This window comes from Nerophis lumbriciformis, linkage group LG08 (assembly GCF_033978685.3).
Source record: "Nerophis lumbriciformis linkage group LG08, RoL_Nlum_v2.1, whole genome shotgun sequence".
In the NCBI taxonomy this organism is placed as follows: domain Eukaryota; kingdom Metazoa; phylum Chordata; class Actinopteri; order Syngnathiformes; family Syngnathidae; genus Nerophis; species Nerophis lumbriciformis.
Window position 1 is genome coordinate 18,026,503 of NC_084555.2, and position 14,734 is coordinate 18,041,236.

The following is a 14,734-nucleotide window of genomic DNA, read 5'->3' on the forward strand; positions in this document are numbered from 1 at the left end:
GTACACCCTGGACAAGTCGCCACCTTATCGCAGGGCCAACACCGATAGACAGACAACATTCACACTCACATTCTCACACTCACTATTTATAAACAAACTGCTTTGGAATTAGATGTTAATGTGACAATCAGTTTAGCTTGGAATACTTTGTTGCATCAAATAATGAGTTAGGAAGAACTGAAGTTGCATGCAGTACAATTAGGGATGTAACAATATGAAAATCTCATATCACGGTAATTGTGATCAAAATAATATCGTGTTGAAATATTTTGACCAAGTCATTTATTTAATAACTAAAATAACCTTACACACTGTTCGAAAATCCACTATTTTGTATGTTTTGTGTTTCTTATCTTCACTGATAGTGTTTTTATTCTCAGTATTTTATTTATTTTAATGGCTAAGCTTTTAATGTTTTAAATATTGCTTTCTACCGTAGAATTTTAGAATTTATTTAAATGAAAAGTGTGTATAATCTATTACAAGGTTTCCCCTTAAAGGTGCCATATGTAGTAATGTGGCCAGAAATGGTACTGCAGTCACGGTCAAAATTCTGTAGTCCCCTCCGACTCTCCATGACTGAGGTTGCCAGATACGCAGCCGAATACGAATCCTACTCCAAGGAACTTCAAATGGCAATCGACAAGTCCTACGCTGTAGGTTTCTCTTGTTTATGCTTCCTGCAAGACGGTTTACTAAGTAGTTATGCCACATTTTACTCATGTCAATTAGCCAAATATATTTGTAAAGTTACGCAACAATATTTTAGTCGGGAGTTGGGACAGATTGTTGGCATTACCCTGCTAAAATGTCTAGTTTGACCGCAGGGACCACCATCAAAATATATTATGAATAATAATATATACAGTATATAATATGTTATATATCGCATAGGCCTACTTTGATGGCAAGCCAAGGCCAACAGTAAAATTATTGCCACATTTCATTCAGCATAACTCCATGTTGCATCCAACCTGACGCACTGCATTCTCTTCCATGTACGCACATCAAACGAGCATCATACCCAAATACAAATAGACGGAGTAGATATTGAAAGGGTAAAAGAAATTAGATTTTTGGGTGTAATAATAGATGATAAAATGAAAATATAGCAAAATGATATGATATAAAAATATATGTTAATACTAATTAATATTAACTCAGATTTGTTTTTAAATGTATATATACATTTTTTGAGCCTTTACAAAGAACATCATATCATTGCAAATTATACAATGACATCATGCCACAGATATCTTGGCAATCTAGGGGAAACCCTGTATTATTATTTAGTATTTCTGTAAGGCCTTGTGGCGTCCAACTCTGTTCAGTGGTACTTGAACGCACCGTAAAAACACCTCTGTCTCATATTATAGAACGATCATTCTGTGCTAAGAGTGCACAGCTTGTACGTTGAATGTGCACAATTGAAAATCTTAGTTGCTCAGACAGCAATGTGTTTATTAAGTTTAGACTGGGGTATGTTGTTTAATGGGGAACGACGTTAATGTCTCTTGCTTTCATGTTGGCATTTAGGCTAGCGCCGGTCAGTGTTTGAGTTTATCAAAGTGCAGTTTTCTCGGTTTTTTGGATCATTTCAATTTTAAACGGTAATACTAACTGTCAAGAGTTTTACCGCAGTTCTAATTAAAACTGTTTATCGTTACATCCTTACTTAGAGTAAACAAAAAATACTGCTAACCCAATTGAAAAAAATTGGTAAATTGTGAAAAAAAAAGCAGCTAAATAAAACTCCCTTACAACCTGGTGTTCCACATAGACCGATTTACGACAACATTTCTCTCATGAGTAACACATCTAAAAAGAGACGATCCTTAAATGACTAACTATGGGACTGGGTGAAATCAGTCTAAGTGTGCCTGAGTGTGGAATGAGGCAAATTTTCCCTTAGCGTGAGCTAGTCAGCTAACTTCGACCTCCTGAGGACAAAACGTGCAGCCTGCGCGTGTTCCTGCAGTTTAGCTGACCTAGTCTCTGAACATTAGTTTGGTTGGATGCTCCACAACACATGGAGCCAGAGAGGATGACATCATTGCGGTTTGGCCGTGTCCAACTGGACGGCGGCAGCAAAAGCGGTATGATGTCACTCTTGCTCGGAGGCCCAACACACACTGACTCAAACAAACCCGTAATAAATTAGAAATGGGAATAACAAGAAACTTCATTTGAGCTCTAGTGCCGAGCTTGCGTGTCTTGTTATTGGTAAGGTAACATTGGTATACCTGGACATGACACTTACCACACTACATATCTAATGTACATCTTCCACTCTTGTGGCTCTCCGCCTGCATTTCAGCACATCCTAAAACTTGTTTGAACGGATTGAGGTCAAGGCTCTCTAGTTCTTCCACAAAAAAAGGCATCAAAGCATGCCTTTATGGACCTTGAAAACGAAACGTTATTTTCCCAAATTGTTCCTACAAAGTTGGAAGCATAGAATTTTCCAAAAAATCTTGGACAATACACCAACCTGGCAGCCAAACGTCATTACCTGTCACCAAACCACTGAGCCTTGAAGCGAATTATTAATGCCACAAACTAAAAGTACTTCTTCCCTCCACAATGTTATTTGCAGGAATAATAATTGTCCGACTTTTACTTAAAGCGTGACATAAAACTATGCTACACAGGTCTATTCAAATGGTCGCCTGGGGGACAAATCCAGCCCAGGAATGACACTACCAGACCAAAACTTGAGACAAACATTTTTTGCAAAAAATTCCTAAAAACACTACTGTAGTATACTGTTATATAGAGGAACTTGGACCACCATAAACACATTGGCAGATCCTTGCATCCACATTTTAAACTTGCTCGCAAACATAGGGGACGGCGTGGCGCAGTGGAAGAGTGGCCGTGCGCAACCCGAGGGTCCCTGGTTCAATCCCCACCTAGTACCAACCTCGTCATGTCCGTTGTGTCCTGAGCAAGACACTTCACCCTTGCTCCTGATGGCTGCTGGTTAGCGCCTTGCATGGCAGCTCCCGCCATCAGTGTGTGAATGTGTGTGTGAATGGGTAAATGTGGAAGTAGTGTCAAAGCGCTTTGAGTACCTTGAAGGTAGAAAAGCGCTATACAAGTACAACCCATTTATCATTTATTAACACTGGGGTCCAAACTTGGGGTTTACATAAAAAGAGGCATTACTCCAGGCACCCCTTTAATTCCCATCTTTTTTGGCTCAACATTTTTTTCATAATGTGTTGTATGTGACTAAGGCTATATCTACACCAGGGGTGCTCACACTTTTTCTGCAGGCGAGCTACTTTTCAATTGATCAAGTCGTGGGGATCTACCTCATTCATATATATAATTTATATTTACTTATTTATGAAATATATGTTTTTGTTAACAAGTTAAAGGTGTTTAATGATAATGCAAGCATGTTTAACACATATAGTTAATATTGTTAATACATTAAAGGTTTTTAATGATAATACAAGTATGTTTAATATATATATAGTTAATATTGTTAACAAGTTAAAGGTGTTTAAAGATAATGCAAGCATGTTTAACACATATAGTTAATATTGTTAACAAGTTAAAGGTGGTTAAAAATAATACAAGCATGTTTAACACAAATAGTTAATATTGTTAACAACTTAAAGGTGGTTAAAGATAAAACAAGCATGTTTAACACATATAGTTAATATTGTTAACAACTTAAAGGTGGTTAAAGATAATACAAGCATGTTTAACACATATAGTTTATATTGTTAACAACTTAAAGGTGGTTAAAGATAATACAAGCATTTTTAACACATATAGATTCCTTTCTTTCATGAAGACAAGAATATAAGTTGGTGTATTACCTGATTCTGATGACTTGCATTGATTGGAATCAGACAGTGGTGATGATAACGTCCGCATTTTCGAATGGAGGAGAAAAAATGTCCTCCTTTCTGTCCAATACCACATGAAAGTGGTTGGTTTTTGGCATCTTATTTGTCCAGCTTCCGTACTCCTTTGTATACACTTTACAAGAAATACATTGTCGGCAAACTCCGTAGCTTGCTAGCTTGTGCACGCCAGCTTTCTGAGACTCTTAGTTTGGTAGCGCAGGCAGGATGAAGCAGAGCTTTTATTGTGAAACTGTGCAGTCGGTCTTTGGAGTTTTGACGACAGGTACGGCGCCAGAGTCTGTTGAAATAAAGTGTTTCTCGCCTTCCAGTCGGTAATTTTAATGAGCTGGCAGCAGCCAGCGTCATCTCAGAAGACCCTCGGGTGCCGTGAATGTCAATCAAGTGACGAATGTGACGTCATAGTGAAGATTTATGATCGCTCATTTTTAGGACTATTTTTTTAATGCCTGGCTGGTGATCGACTGACACACCCTACAAGATCGACCGGTAGATCGCGATCGACGTAATGAGCACCCCTGATCTACACTAAGCCGGGTAACCCCTTAAACGAATAATTATTTAGCCTAAGCACCGTTTCAGCTTCACTAAACCATTGTTTAAGGCAGACCTGGGCAAATTAAGGCCCGGGGGCCACATGCGGCCCGTTGAGCTTTTCAATCTGGCCCGCCGGACATTCTCAAATATTTTTTTTAGATCTTTAAGATGGAAACTGTAGCTGCCATTATGATGTGCAGTGATGTTTTCTAATGACCATAAGTCTTCAACTATACAAGGTATTTCAATGGTTGGAATATGCGCTTATGGATGATGTACTAGTTACTATGGTAATTGAATTAGTTACTATGGCCATCTAATTAGTTACTATGGTAATCTGCGTCACAGCAGCTCAGACGAGGCACCAAGCAGTGTGGGCGGGAAGCGTTTCCACAGACGCGGAAGGCGATTTTCATAACAAAGTTCTAAAGCTTAGTGATGTATAGAATAGAATAGAATATAAAGTACTTTATTGATCCCTGGGGGAAATTCAGCAAATATCAGATCTATCAGATTTTAGGTGGGTTTATTTTGTACCCTTCGCGTTCATATTTCACTGAGTGTTGCGTTTCACTTGATTGTAAAATATGTCGATCGAAAGGGGGTGTGACGTTCATATGTTGTCAATATTCAGTGTTTTATCGTTCATAGAAAAATGTCAAAATTCCATTACGTTTTTTAAGGCGGTCTGTCATAACATTTTTAAGCATTCAATTGTGAGGTTTTGTATTAGTGTTCCTAAAAATAGATATGCCGGCCCCCCAGACACATGTTTTTCTCTAAATGTGGCCCCCGAGTCAAAATAATTGCCCAGGCCTGGTTTAAGGTAACCCTCCTTAGATAATTTTTTAAACGGGTAAGTGCGCCGTGTATTTCTTGAATCTCCGGCTCTTAGCTTTGTATGGACTCATTGATTGTTTACAAACTGAGTTCGGAGAGGAAGTGACGTCAGAGAAAACGCGCCACAGCCAGCTTCATAACAACCGGAGCTAACCACTGGAAAGATGGAGGCGAGTCATTCAGACATGCCCGTGTTTCTCATTCTTCTACATGTACAGACACTTGTGGAAATCACACATGAATACCTTAAGAGAAGAAAACGCGCGATTGCAGCTATTTCGGATACAACACATCTCAGACGGCAAAAGAACTTTCGAATGTCCAGGTCAGCTGTGATTCTACTTAGCGAAAAACTTTGTCCATTTGTCGAAGGAGAGTCAACAAGAATACGAGCTCCCGTGGATGTGATAAAAAAGTTAGCGTGTGCTTTGTATTACCTGGCCGTCGAAGGAAGACTACGGAAAACATCGAATACATTTGGACTGGCAAAGCAGACTGGATTAGTTTTTGTCCTCCATGTATGTCGCGGACTCAACGTCTAGGTCCAGAGTATATAAAGTCACCAAAAAGGAATGGACAATGAAGGTGAAGGCAAAAGAGTGAGGAGTGTCCTGACCAGATATCTAGATCCCTAGTTTGATTGATGTAAAATGTTCTTTATCACATTGTTTACGTGTCTAATAAAGATTTGATTAATTTACGATGGCTCAGGTGTGATTCACTACAATAGGGCCCAGCAGCACACTGGATTCCAGTTAATTGAAATACCACAACACTGGATATTGTTCAGATAAGTTACATTTAATTTAAGAATTTGCACACAAAGCAACACTGGAGGTGACTATGACGTGCGCATTTTCCATGCATGCATACTAGGTCGCGTTGCGCCGGCGGACGGAGGGGCCAAGGGGGTCTTAAACGACCATTGTGTGTGTGTGGACAAGGATAAGGTTAGGTGGGATTTACCCTGGATAACCTTAGTTGGCTTAGGCCTAGCTTCAAATGCAGTCAGTCATTTATTCAACTTCTTTAGTTATACTGGTAATGTTCATCAAGGTTCCATTTGAGGTCCTCTCAGGCTATTCAACTGGTGACCCGCGAGTTCAGTTAAAAAAACTTGTGAGACTCACATTTTTGCAAAAGGTCCTTAAAACATCAAAATAAGTAGACCAAATTCAAATGTATACTGTAAAGTAGTGTTTCTTAACCGATTGTTGGGCCGCAAACGCCTGCAAGGGTTTTGCCGAAAAATAAATACGTTCCTCAGCTGTGCAGTCAGCAGCGGTACTCAATTGTAATACACTTTTCCACCACTTGTGGCAGTAATGACAATCTCAAACAAACAGAAGAAGTCTGAAGCTAAAGTCATGCAGAGGCTTCTTAAGTGCAAAAATGCTTGGCACTGTCATTATGGCTGTATACATCATATCAACAGAAGACAAACATATTAATGTCTGAGGTGCTTCAATAACGGCATGCATTTCTGTCAGTCACTCCCATTCAACGGTTCAATAAAATACTAAATAAAAAAGCACTTTATGAGCTTGATACACGCCCACTGGCTATAACATCAGGCTCTCCTGAATAAATCAACACAAGAGCTGTATGAAACATCACACCCTGCAAAGATAACACCCAGTCCCTTTTTTTAAAGGAGTCATATTATGATTTTTTTCTACATGTAAACACTTTCTTGTGACTGACATAACATGTAATAGTGGTGCTTTGGTCCAGATTTTGCATAGATTGTGTTTTACAGACCATCTTCAAGCAGCTTTCTGACTGTCTCTTTAGAATGCCCTGTTTTGTGGGCGGTCCTTTTCACGTGCCAAAACACTCCTCCAGGCCGAGACCCTTTCGACTGCATCCCACCCCGTCAGCCATATTGTAGTTTTAAGCGCTTCCATATCGAGTCTACGTACGTTAAAACTACTTACGTAAGTTAAAACTATACACCATTTTTAATACAAATGGCAAAAGCAGAGGATTTTTGCATGCATGTGCATGTACGAGCCAGTCTGCCCCACAACAAGAGGATAAAGAAAAATAAGAAACTTATTGACAACTTTGTAATATGACTGGGTAAAAAATGGCGGACTCGCGCAAAGCGCTACCATATATGAAGCTATTCACAGACAAAACTAAAGCAAAATACATCACAATCATTTCATATTCCAAACGGCTCGTTTGGAAAGTTGCTAAAGTGTTTTATTAATATCTCCGCCAAGCCTTCATCCATCCATCCATTTTCTTCCGCTTATCCGAGGTCGGGTTGCGGGGGCAGCAGCCTAAGCAGAGAAGCTCAGACTTCCCTCTCCCCAACCACTTCGTCCAGCTCTTCCCGGGGAACCCCGAGGCGTTCCTAGACCATCCGAGAGACATAGTCTTCCCAACGTGTCTTGGGTCTTCCCCGTGCCCTAAACACCTCCCTAGGGAGGCGTTCAGGTGGCATCCTGACCAGATGCCCGAATCACCTCATCTGGCTTCTCTCGATGTGGAGGAGCAGCGGCTTTACTTTGAGCTCCCTCCCGATGGCAGAGCTTCTCACCCTATCTCTAAAGGAGAGCCCCGCCACCCTGCGGAGGAAACTCATTTCGGCCGCGTGTACCCGTGATCTTGCCCTTTCGGTCATAACCCAAAGCTCATGACCATAGGTGAGGATGGGAACGTAGATCGACCGGTAAATTGAGAGTTTTGCCTTCCGGCTCAGCTCCTTCTTCACCACAACGGATCGATACAGCGTCCGCTTTACTGAAGACGCAGCACCGATCCGCCTGTCGATCTCACGATCCACTCTTCCCTCACTCGTGAACAAGACTCCGAGGTACTTGAACTCCTCCACATGGGGCAAGATCTCCTCCCCAACTCGGAGATGGGACTCCACTCTTTCCCGGGCAAGAACCATGGACTCGGACTTGGAGCCACGCCTCCTTGGTTTGGTTTAAAAATTTTGAAAGTGGTGGGGATCCCAAATACACATATGACTAATGTTGTGGCCTGTGAAGATTACTCCTTCCTCCCCTCAGTGCTGGTGCTAAGTACTGTGTAGTCAACACTACTGATGTTTACATTACCCAGAAATGTCAAATGTGTTACTACGTCGATTAAAAAGAGATTGTGTACACTTACACCAGTCCCGCTTGGCGTGTTATGACATTACTATACAGTAGCATGCCGTTGGACGAACAGTGACTTTTTTAGTAAGTGGAACTTGCAACTGCAATATTTGCCACTCTAAAGCAGTGTTTTCCAACCACTGTACCGTGAGATATTGTTTGGTGTGCCATGGGAGATTATGTAATTTCACCTAATTGGGTTAAAAATATTTTTTGCAAACCAGTAATTATAATCCGCAAATGTGCCGTTGTTGAGTGTCTGTGCTGTTTAGAGCTCAGCAGAGTAACCGTGTAATACTCTTGCATATCAGTAGGTGGCAGCAGGTAGCTAATTGCTTTGTAGATCTCAGGAACGACGACGATGGTTTGCAGGTAAAAAGGTATCTAACGCTTAAACCAAAAATAAACAAAAGGCGAGTGCCGCTAAGAAAAGGCATTGAAGCTTTGGGATGGCTATACAGAACAAAGCTAAAACTGATCTGGCTGCAAAGTAAACAGAATGCTGGACGACAGCAAAGACTTACAGCATGTGGAGCAGACGGCGTCCACAAAGTGCATCCGTACATGACATGACAATCAACACCAAAATAGGAACGCAAGACAAGAACTAAAACACTACACACAGGAAAACACCAAAAAACTCCAAATAAGTCACGGCGTGATGTGACAGGTCGTGGCAGTACACCTACTTTGAGACAAGAGCTATAGTGATGCGTGCTTGGTTATGGTTTGAATTCATATCCAACAGTTGCGAGAACGACTTTTTACTGTCAATATCGACTTCAGTTTCATTTTTATGTTTTCTGTTGGTGGTGTGCCTCTGGATTTTTTCAATGAAAAAAATGTGCCTTGGCTCAGAAAAGGTTGAAAAACACTGCTCTAAAGGACACTAGCAGGGGTTCGACATACAGTACAATGACGATGTACTCAGAGGAAGAATGAGTCATCATCATCGTCACATAGTAGATTTAAGTCCATCTACTCAAACTGGTTAGAGTGTCCGCCCTGAGATCGGTAGGTCGTGAGTTCAAACCCCGGCTGAGTCATACCAAAGACTATAAAAATGGGACCCATTACCTCCCTGCTTGGCCCTCAGCATCAAGGGTTGGAATTGGGGGTTAAATCACCAAAATGATTCCCGAGGTAAAAAGGTATCTAACGCTAAAACCAAAAATAAACAAAAGGCGAGTGCCGCTAAGAAAAGGCATTGAAGCTTTGGGATGGCTATACAGAACAAAGCTAAAACTGATCTGGCTGCAAAGTAAACAGAATGCTGGACGACAGCAAAGACTTACAGCGTGTGGAGCAGACGGCGTCCACAAAGTGCATCCGTACATGACATGACAATCAACACCAAAATAGGAACGCAAGACAAGAACTAAAACACTACACACAGGAAAACACCAAAAAACTCCAAATAAGTCACGGCGTGATGTGACAGGTCGTGGCAGTACACCTACTTTGAGACAAGAGCTATAGTGATGCGTGCTTGGTTATGGTTTGAATTCATATCCAACAGTTGCGAGAACGACTTTTTACTGTCAATATCGACTTCAGTTTCATTTTTATGTTTTCTGTTGGTGGTGTGCCTCTGGATTTTTTTCAATGAAAAAAATGTGCCTTGGCTCAGAAAAGGTTGAAAAACACTGCTCTAAAGGACACTAGCAGGGGTTCGACATACAGTACAATGACGATGTACTCAGAGGAAGAATGAGTCATCATCATCGTCACATAGTAGATTTAAGTCCATCTACTCAACTGGTTAGAGTGTCCGCCCTGAGATCGGTAGGTCGTGAGTTCAAACCCCGGCTGAGTCATACCAAAGACTATAAAAATGGGACCCATTACCTCCCTGCTTGGCCCTCAGCATCAAGGGTTGGAATTGGGGGTTAAATCACCAAAATGATTCCCGAGGTAAAAAGGTATCTAACGCTTAAACCAAAAATAAACAAAAGGCGAGTGCCGCTAAGAAAAGGCATTGAAGCTTTGGGATGGCTATACAGAACAAAGCTAAAACTGATCTGGCTGCAAAGTAAACAGAATGCTGGACGACAGCAAAGACTTACAGCGTGTGGAGCAGACGGCGTCCACAAAGTGCATCCGTACATGACATGACAATCAACACCAAAATAGGAACGCAAGACAAGAACTAAAACACTACACACAGGAAAACACCAAAAAACTCCAAATAAGTCACGGCGTGATGTGACAGGTCGTGGCAGTACACCTACTTTGAGACAAGAGCTATAGTGATGCGTGCTTGGTTATGGTTTGAATTCATATCCAACAGTTGCGAGAACGACTTTTTACTGTCAATATCGACTTCAGTTTCATTTTTATGTTTTCTGTTGGTGGTGTGCCTCTGGATTTTTTCAATGAAAAAAATGTGCCTTGGCTCAGAAAAGGTTGAAAAACACTGCTCTAAAGGACACTAGCAGGGGTTCGACATACAGTACAATGACGATGTACTCAGAGGAAGAATGAGTCATCATCATCGTCACATAGTAGATTTAAGTCCATCTACTCAACTGGTTAGAGTGTCCGCCCTGAGATCGGTAGGTCGTGAGTTCAAACCCCGGCTGAGTCATACCAAAGACTATAAAAATGGGACCCATTACCTCCCTGCTTGGCACTCAGCATCAAGGGTTGGAATTGGGGGTTAAATCACCAAAATGATTCCCGAGCGCGGCCAAGGCTGCTGCTCACTGCTCCCCTCACCTCCCAGGGGGCGGACCAAGGGGATGGGTCAAATGCAGAGGGTCATTTTCACCCTCCCTGCTTGGCACTCAGCATCAAGGGTTGGAATTGGGGGTTAAATCACCAAAATGATTCCAGAGGGCGACCACCGCTGCTGCTCACTGCTCCCCTCACCTCCCAGGGGGCGGAACAAGGGGATGGGTCAAATGCAGAGGGTAATTTCACCCTCTGTGTGGCTATCAGTGGTACTTTAACTTTTTAACATTACAAAAGTCAATTTGTTGGGTGATAATTCCTTTTGTGGTGCACTCCAAAACATACTTGACCGCTTCAGGCGCCCTTTAATATTTTGAGGTTCAACTTTTCAGAACTTGCAGCTTGCTGGGAACCAATCTGTTAGAGGGGATGATGTCATATTGATGTGTCACGCTGCTTACCCATTCCCTTGAGTCACCCACTATCCACCCAACAAACTGAAAGACGTGTTCTCTCTCCCTGCCAGCAAATGCGGCACATCCTTGCCATCCTAACACACCCGTCGTCGCAATCAATCAGGGTGAGTTTGTTGACAACAGACTGCTGACGTGATTGTTGGCCTGCAGGAAATCGAGCTCCCGCCGTATCTATACACACCCCAGCAATGACACGTCGAGCCCCCGGAGAAACAACATGCAGCTGCGGGAGGCACGAAGAGGGAGATGTTTACCATTGCAAAACTGCAGCAGCGACGAGGTGTCATACAAGCTGCTGTAGCTGGAAAAGCCGTCCTCCATTCTGAGACTCTCTGCTCCACTTATTCTGCTCTGCCTTGCTTCTCTTCGCTCCCTCTCGCGTTCTCCGGCGACTCTCCTTCTGGTTAGTTTGTCGTGTCACTTGGTGTCCGGGGCGCTCCCTCCATTCACTCCGCACAGGTCAGGCTCCCTGGGTGAGTAACCATGGCAACCCATTCACTCTCAAGTACGTGCGGCGTGAACTCCAGATCCCTCTTCTCTCTTCGTCCCCCTTGTGTCACGTAGGGAAAGAAGAAACAATAAAACACTCCCTCGCTGGACTCGACTGGACTGCTGGAGTCACCGAGCCAGAAGTTCAAGAGGCTTTTGGTGTTTTTCCTCTCTCCTCCCGTCCCTCTGTTCCTCTTGTCTGTCCTCAGCAGAGGCAGCTGTTGGCTCTCGTTGGTCTCCAGCAGAAAAACAGCTTTAGGAGGGTTTGAGCAGGCAAAGGCGCTTTCTGCGTGGCCGTGTGCGTGTGTGTGTGACAGGCCGAATGTGTGTGTGTGTTTAGCTAATGCTTGGGAGAGCCCAACCTTCCCACTGACACACAGCACAAGCGAGTCAGAGCTCAGGGGGGCGGGACTTTTGGGATGGTTCCGCCTCCTCCTCCTCCTCTGCTTGGTGGTTTAGGAACAAGGTAGTGAGGAGAGGATACATTATAGCAGTGGCAGGCCGTGCATTTCCCACCTTGGCCTCCAGTGATGTCTTACTTAGTCCAGTGTTTTTCAACCTTTTTTTGAGCCAAGGCACATTTTTTTCATTGAAAAAAATCCCGAGGCACACCACGAGCAGAAAATGTTAAAAAAAATGACACTCCGCAGCCGATATTGACAGTAAAAAGTTGTTCTCTCAATTGTTGGATATGACTTTAAACCGCAAACAAGCATGCATCACTACAGCTCTTGTCTCAAAGTAGGTGTACTGTCACGACCTGTCACATCATGCCTTGACTTATTTTGAGTTTTTTTGGTGTTTTCCTGTGTGTAGTGTTTTAGTTCTTGTCTTGCGCTCCTATTTTGGTGGCTTTTCCTCTTTTGTTGGTATTTTCCTGTAGCAGTTTCATGTCTTTCTTTGAGCGCTATTCCCCGCACCTGCTTTGTTTTAGCAATCAAGACTATTTAAGTTGTTTTTATCCTTCTTTGTGTGGCCATTGTTGATTGTCATGTACGGATGTACTTTGTGGACCCTGTCTGCTCCACACGCTGTAAGTCTTTGCTGTCGTCCAGCATTCTGTTTTTGTTTTCTTTGCAGCCAGTTCAGTTTTAGTTTCGTTTTGCAGAGCCATCCCTAAGCTACAATACCTTTTCTTAGCGGCCCTCGCCTTCTGTTTATTTTTGGTTTAAGTATTAGATACGTTTTTACCTGCACACTGCCTCCCGCTGTCGTCTGCATATTGTGATCACGACAAACCATGTTCCCGACATCTACAAAGCAATGAGCTACCTGCTGCCACCTACTGATATGGAAGAGTATTACATGGTTACTCTGCTGAGCTCTAGACAGAACAGACACTCAACAACAGCACATTATTTATAATTACTGGTTTGCAAAAAATATTTTTAACCCAATTAGGTGAAATGACAATCTCCCATGGCACACCTGTTTTTTAACCACTGACTTGTATCCCACGGCACACGAGTGCCGTGAGATACAAGTCAGTGGTTGAAAAACACTGACTTAGTCAATAAATACCTCTCAAAATACAATCATTTATGTCGCCACATGTCCACGGCTTGAAAAATATGATACAGAAACACACTTGCGCACTGCTGGGCAATTTGTCACTAGTGTATTTTTTGGCACATTTAAAAATAAAATAAAAACCCGCATCGGACGTGGTACTGTCAGAAGAAAAATAATTATAAAAAACATATAGAATGTGAAAATATATATTTGAACTCACAATTTGTAACGGCCATTTGATGAGTATTATTGGTACCGTCGTAGTTGGTTGATTCGAGTGGAAGTGGAAGCCAAACCATTTCTCCGCCGGAACAACTTAAGTAGTTTCCGAGGTCGGCCGACCTTGTCTCACAATATCTAGTTTCTTTTTTATCATCCTTCTTGAAAATGACCTTGCAAATATACACTATATTGCCAAAAGTATTTGGCCACCTGCCTTGACTCACATATGAACTTGAAGTGCCATCCCATTCCTAACCCATAGGGTGCAATATGATGTTGGTGCACCTTTTGCAGCTATTACAGCTTCAACTCTTCTGGAAAGGCTGTCCACAAGGTTGCGAAGTGTGTTTATAGGAATTTTCGATCATTCTTCCAAAAGCGCTTTGGTGAGGTCACACACTGATGTTGGTCGAGAAGGCCTGGCTCTCAGTCTCCCTTCTAATTCATCCCAAAGGTGTTCTATCGGGTTCAGGTCAGGACTATGTGCAGGCCAGTAAAGTTCCTCCACACCAGACTCTGTCATCCATGTCTTTATGGACACAGTCATGTTGGAAGAGGAAGGGTCTTGCTCCAAACTGTTCCCACAAGGTTGGGAGCATGGAACTGTCCAAAATGTTTTTAATCCTGGAGCATTCAAAGTTCCTTTCACGGGAACTAAGGGGCCAAGCCCAACTCCTGAAAAACAACACCACACCATAATTCCTCCTCCACCAAATTTCACACTCGGCACAATGCAGTCCGAAATGTACCGTTCTCCTGGCAACCTCCAAACCCAGACTCGTCCATCAGATTGCCAGATGGAAAAGCGTGATTCATCACTCCCGAGAACGCGTCTCCACTGCTCTAGAGTCCAGTGGCGACGTGCATGACTGGATTTGTTGCACAGGTGGCATCCTATGACAGTTCCACGCTGGAAATTACTGAGCTCCTGAAAGCGGCCCATTCTTTCACAAATGTTTGTAGAAACAGTCTCCATGCCTAAGTGCTT

General features: G+C 42.6%; 1 protein-coding gene across 5 annotated transcripts in view; it reads right to left on the reverse strand.

Annotated features, from left to right (window-relative positions):
- The window catches only part of eml1 (EMAP like 1), a 151,276-nt gene that overhangs the window by 84,060 nt on the left and 52,482 nt on the right, over positions 1-14,734 (reverse strand). For 2 of the 5 annotated variants that reach the window (XM_061968364.1, XM_061968360.1), the window contains exon 1: positions 11,778-12,347. The exons of 2 other annotated variants lie outside the window; for them this stretch is intronic. In XM_061968364.1, coding sequence (XP_061824348.1) covers positions 11,778-11,844 — 67 coding nt within the window. In that variant the 5' untranslated portion in view covers positions 11,845-12,347. Of the gene's footprint in view, positions 1-11,508; positions 11,528-11,777; positions 12,348-14,734 lie in introns of those variants that run through there. One more of the 5 variants, XM_061968363.1, reaches the window with a different exon arrangement.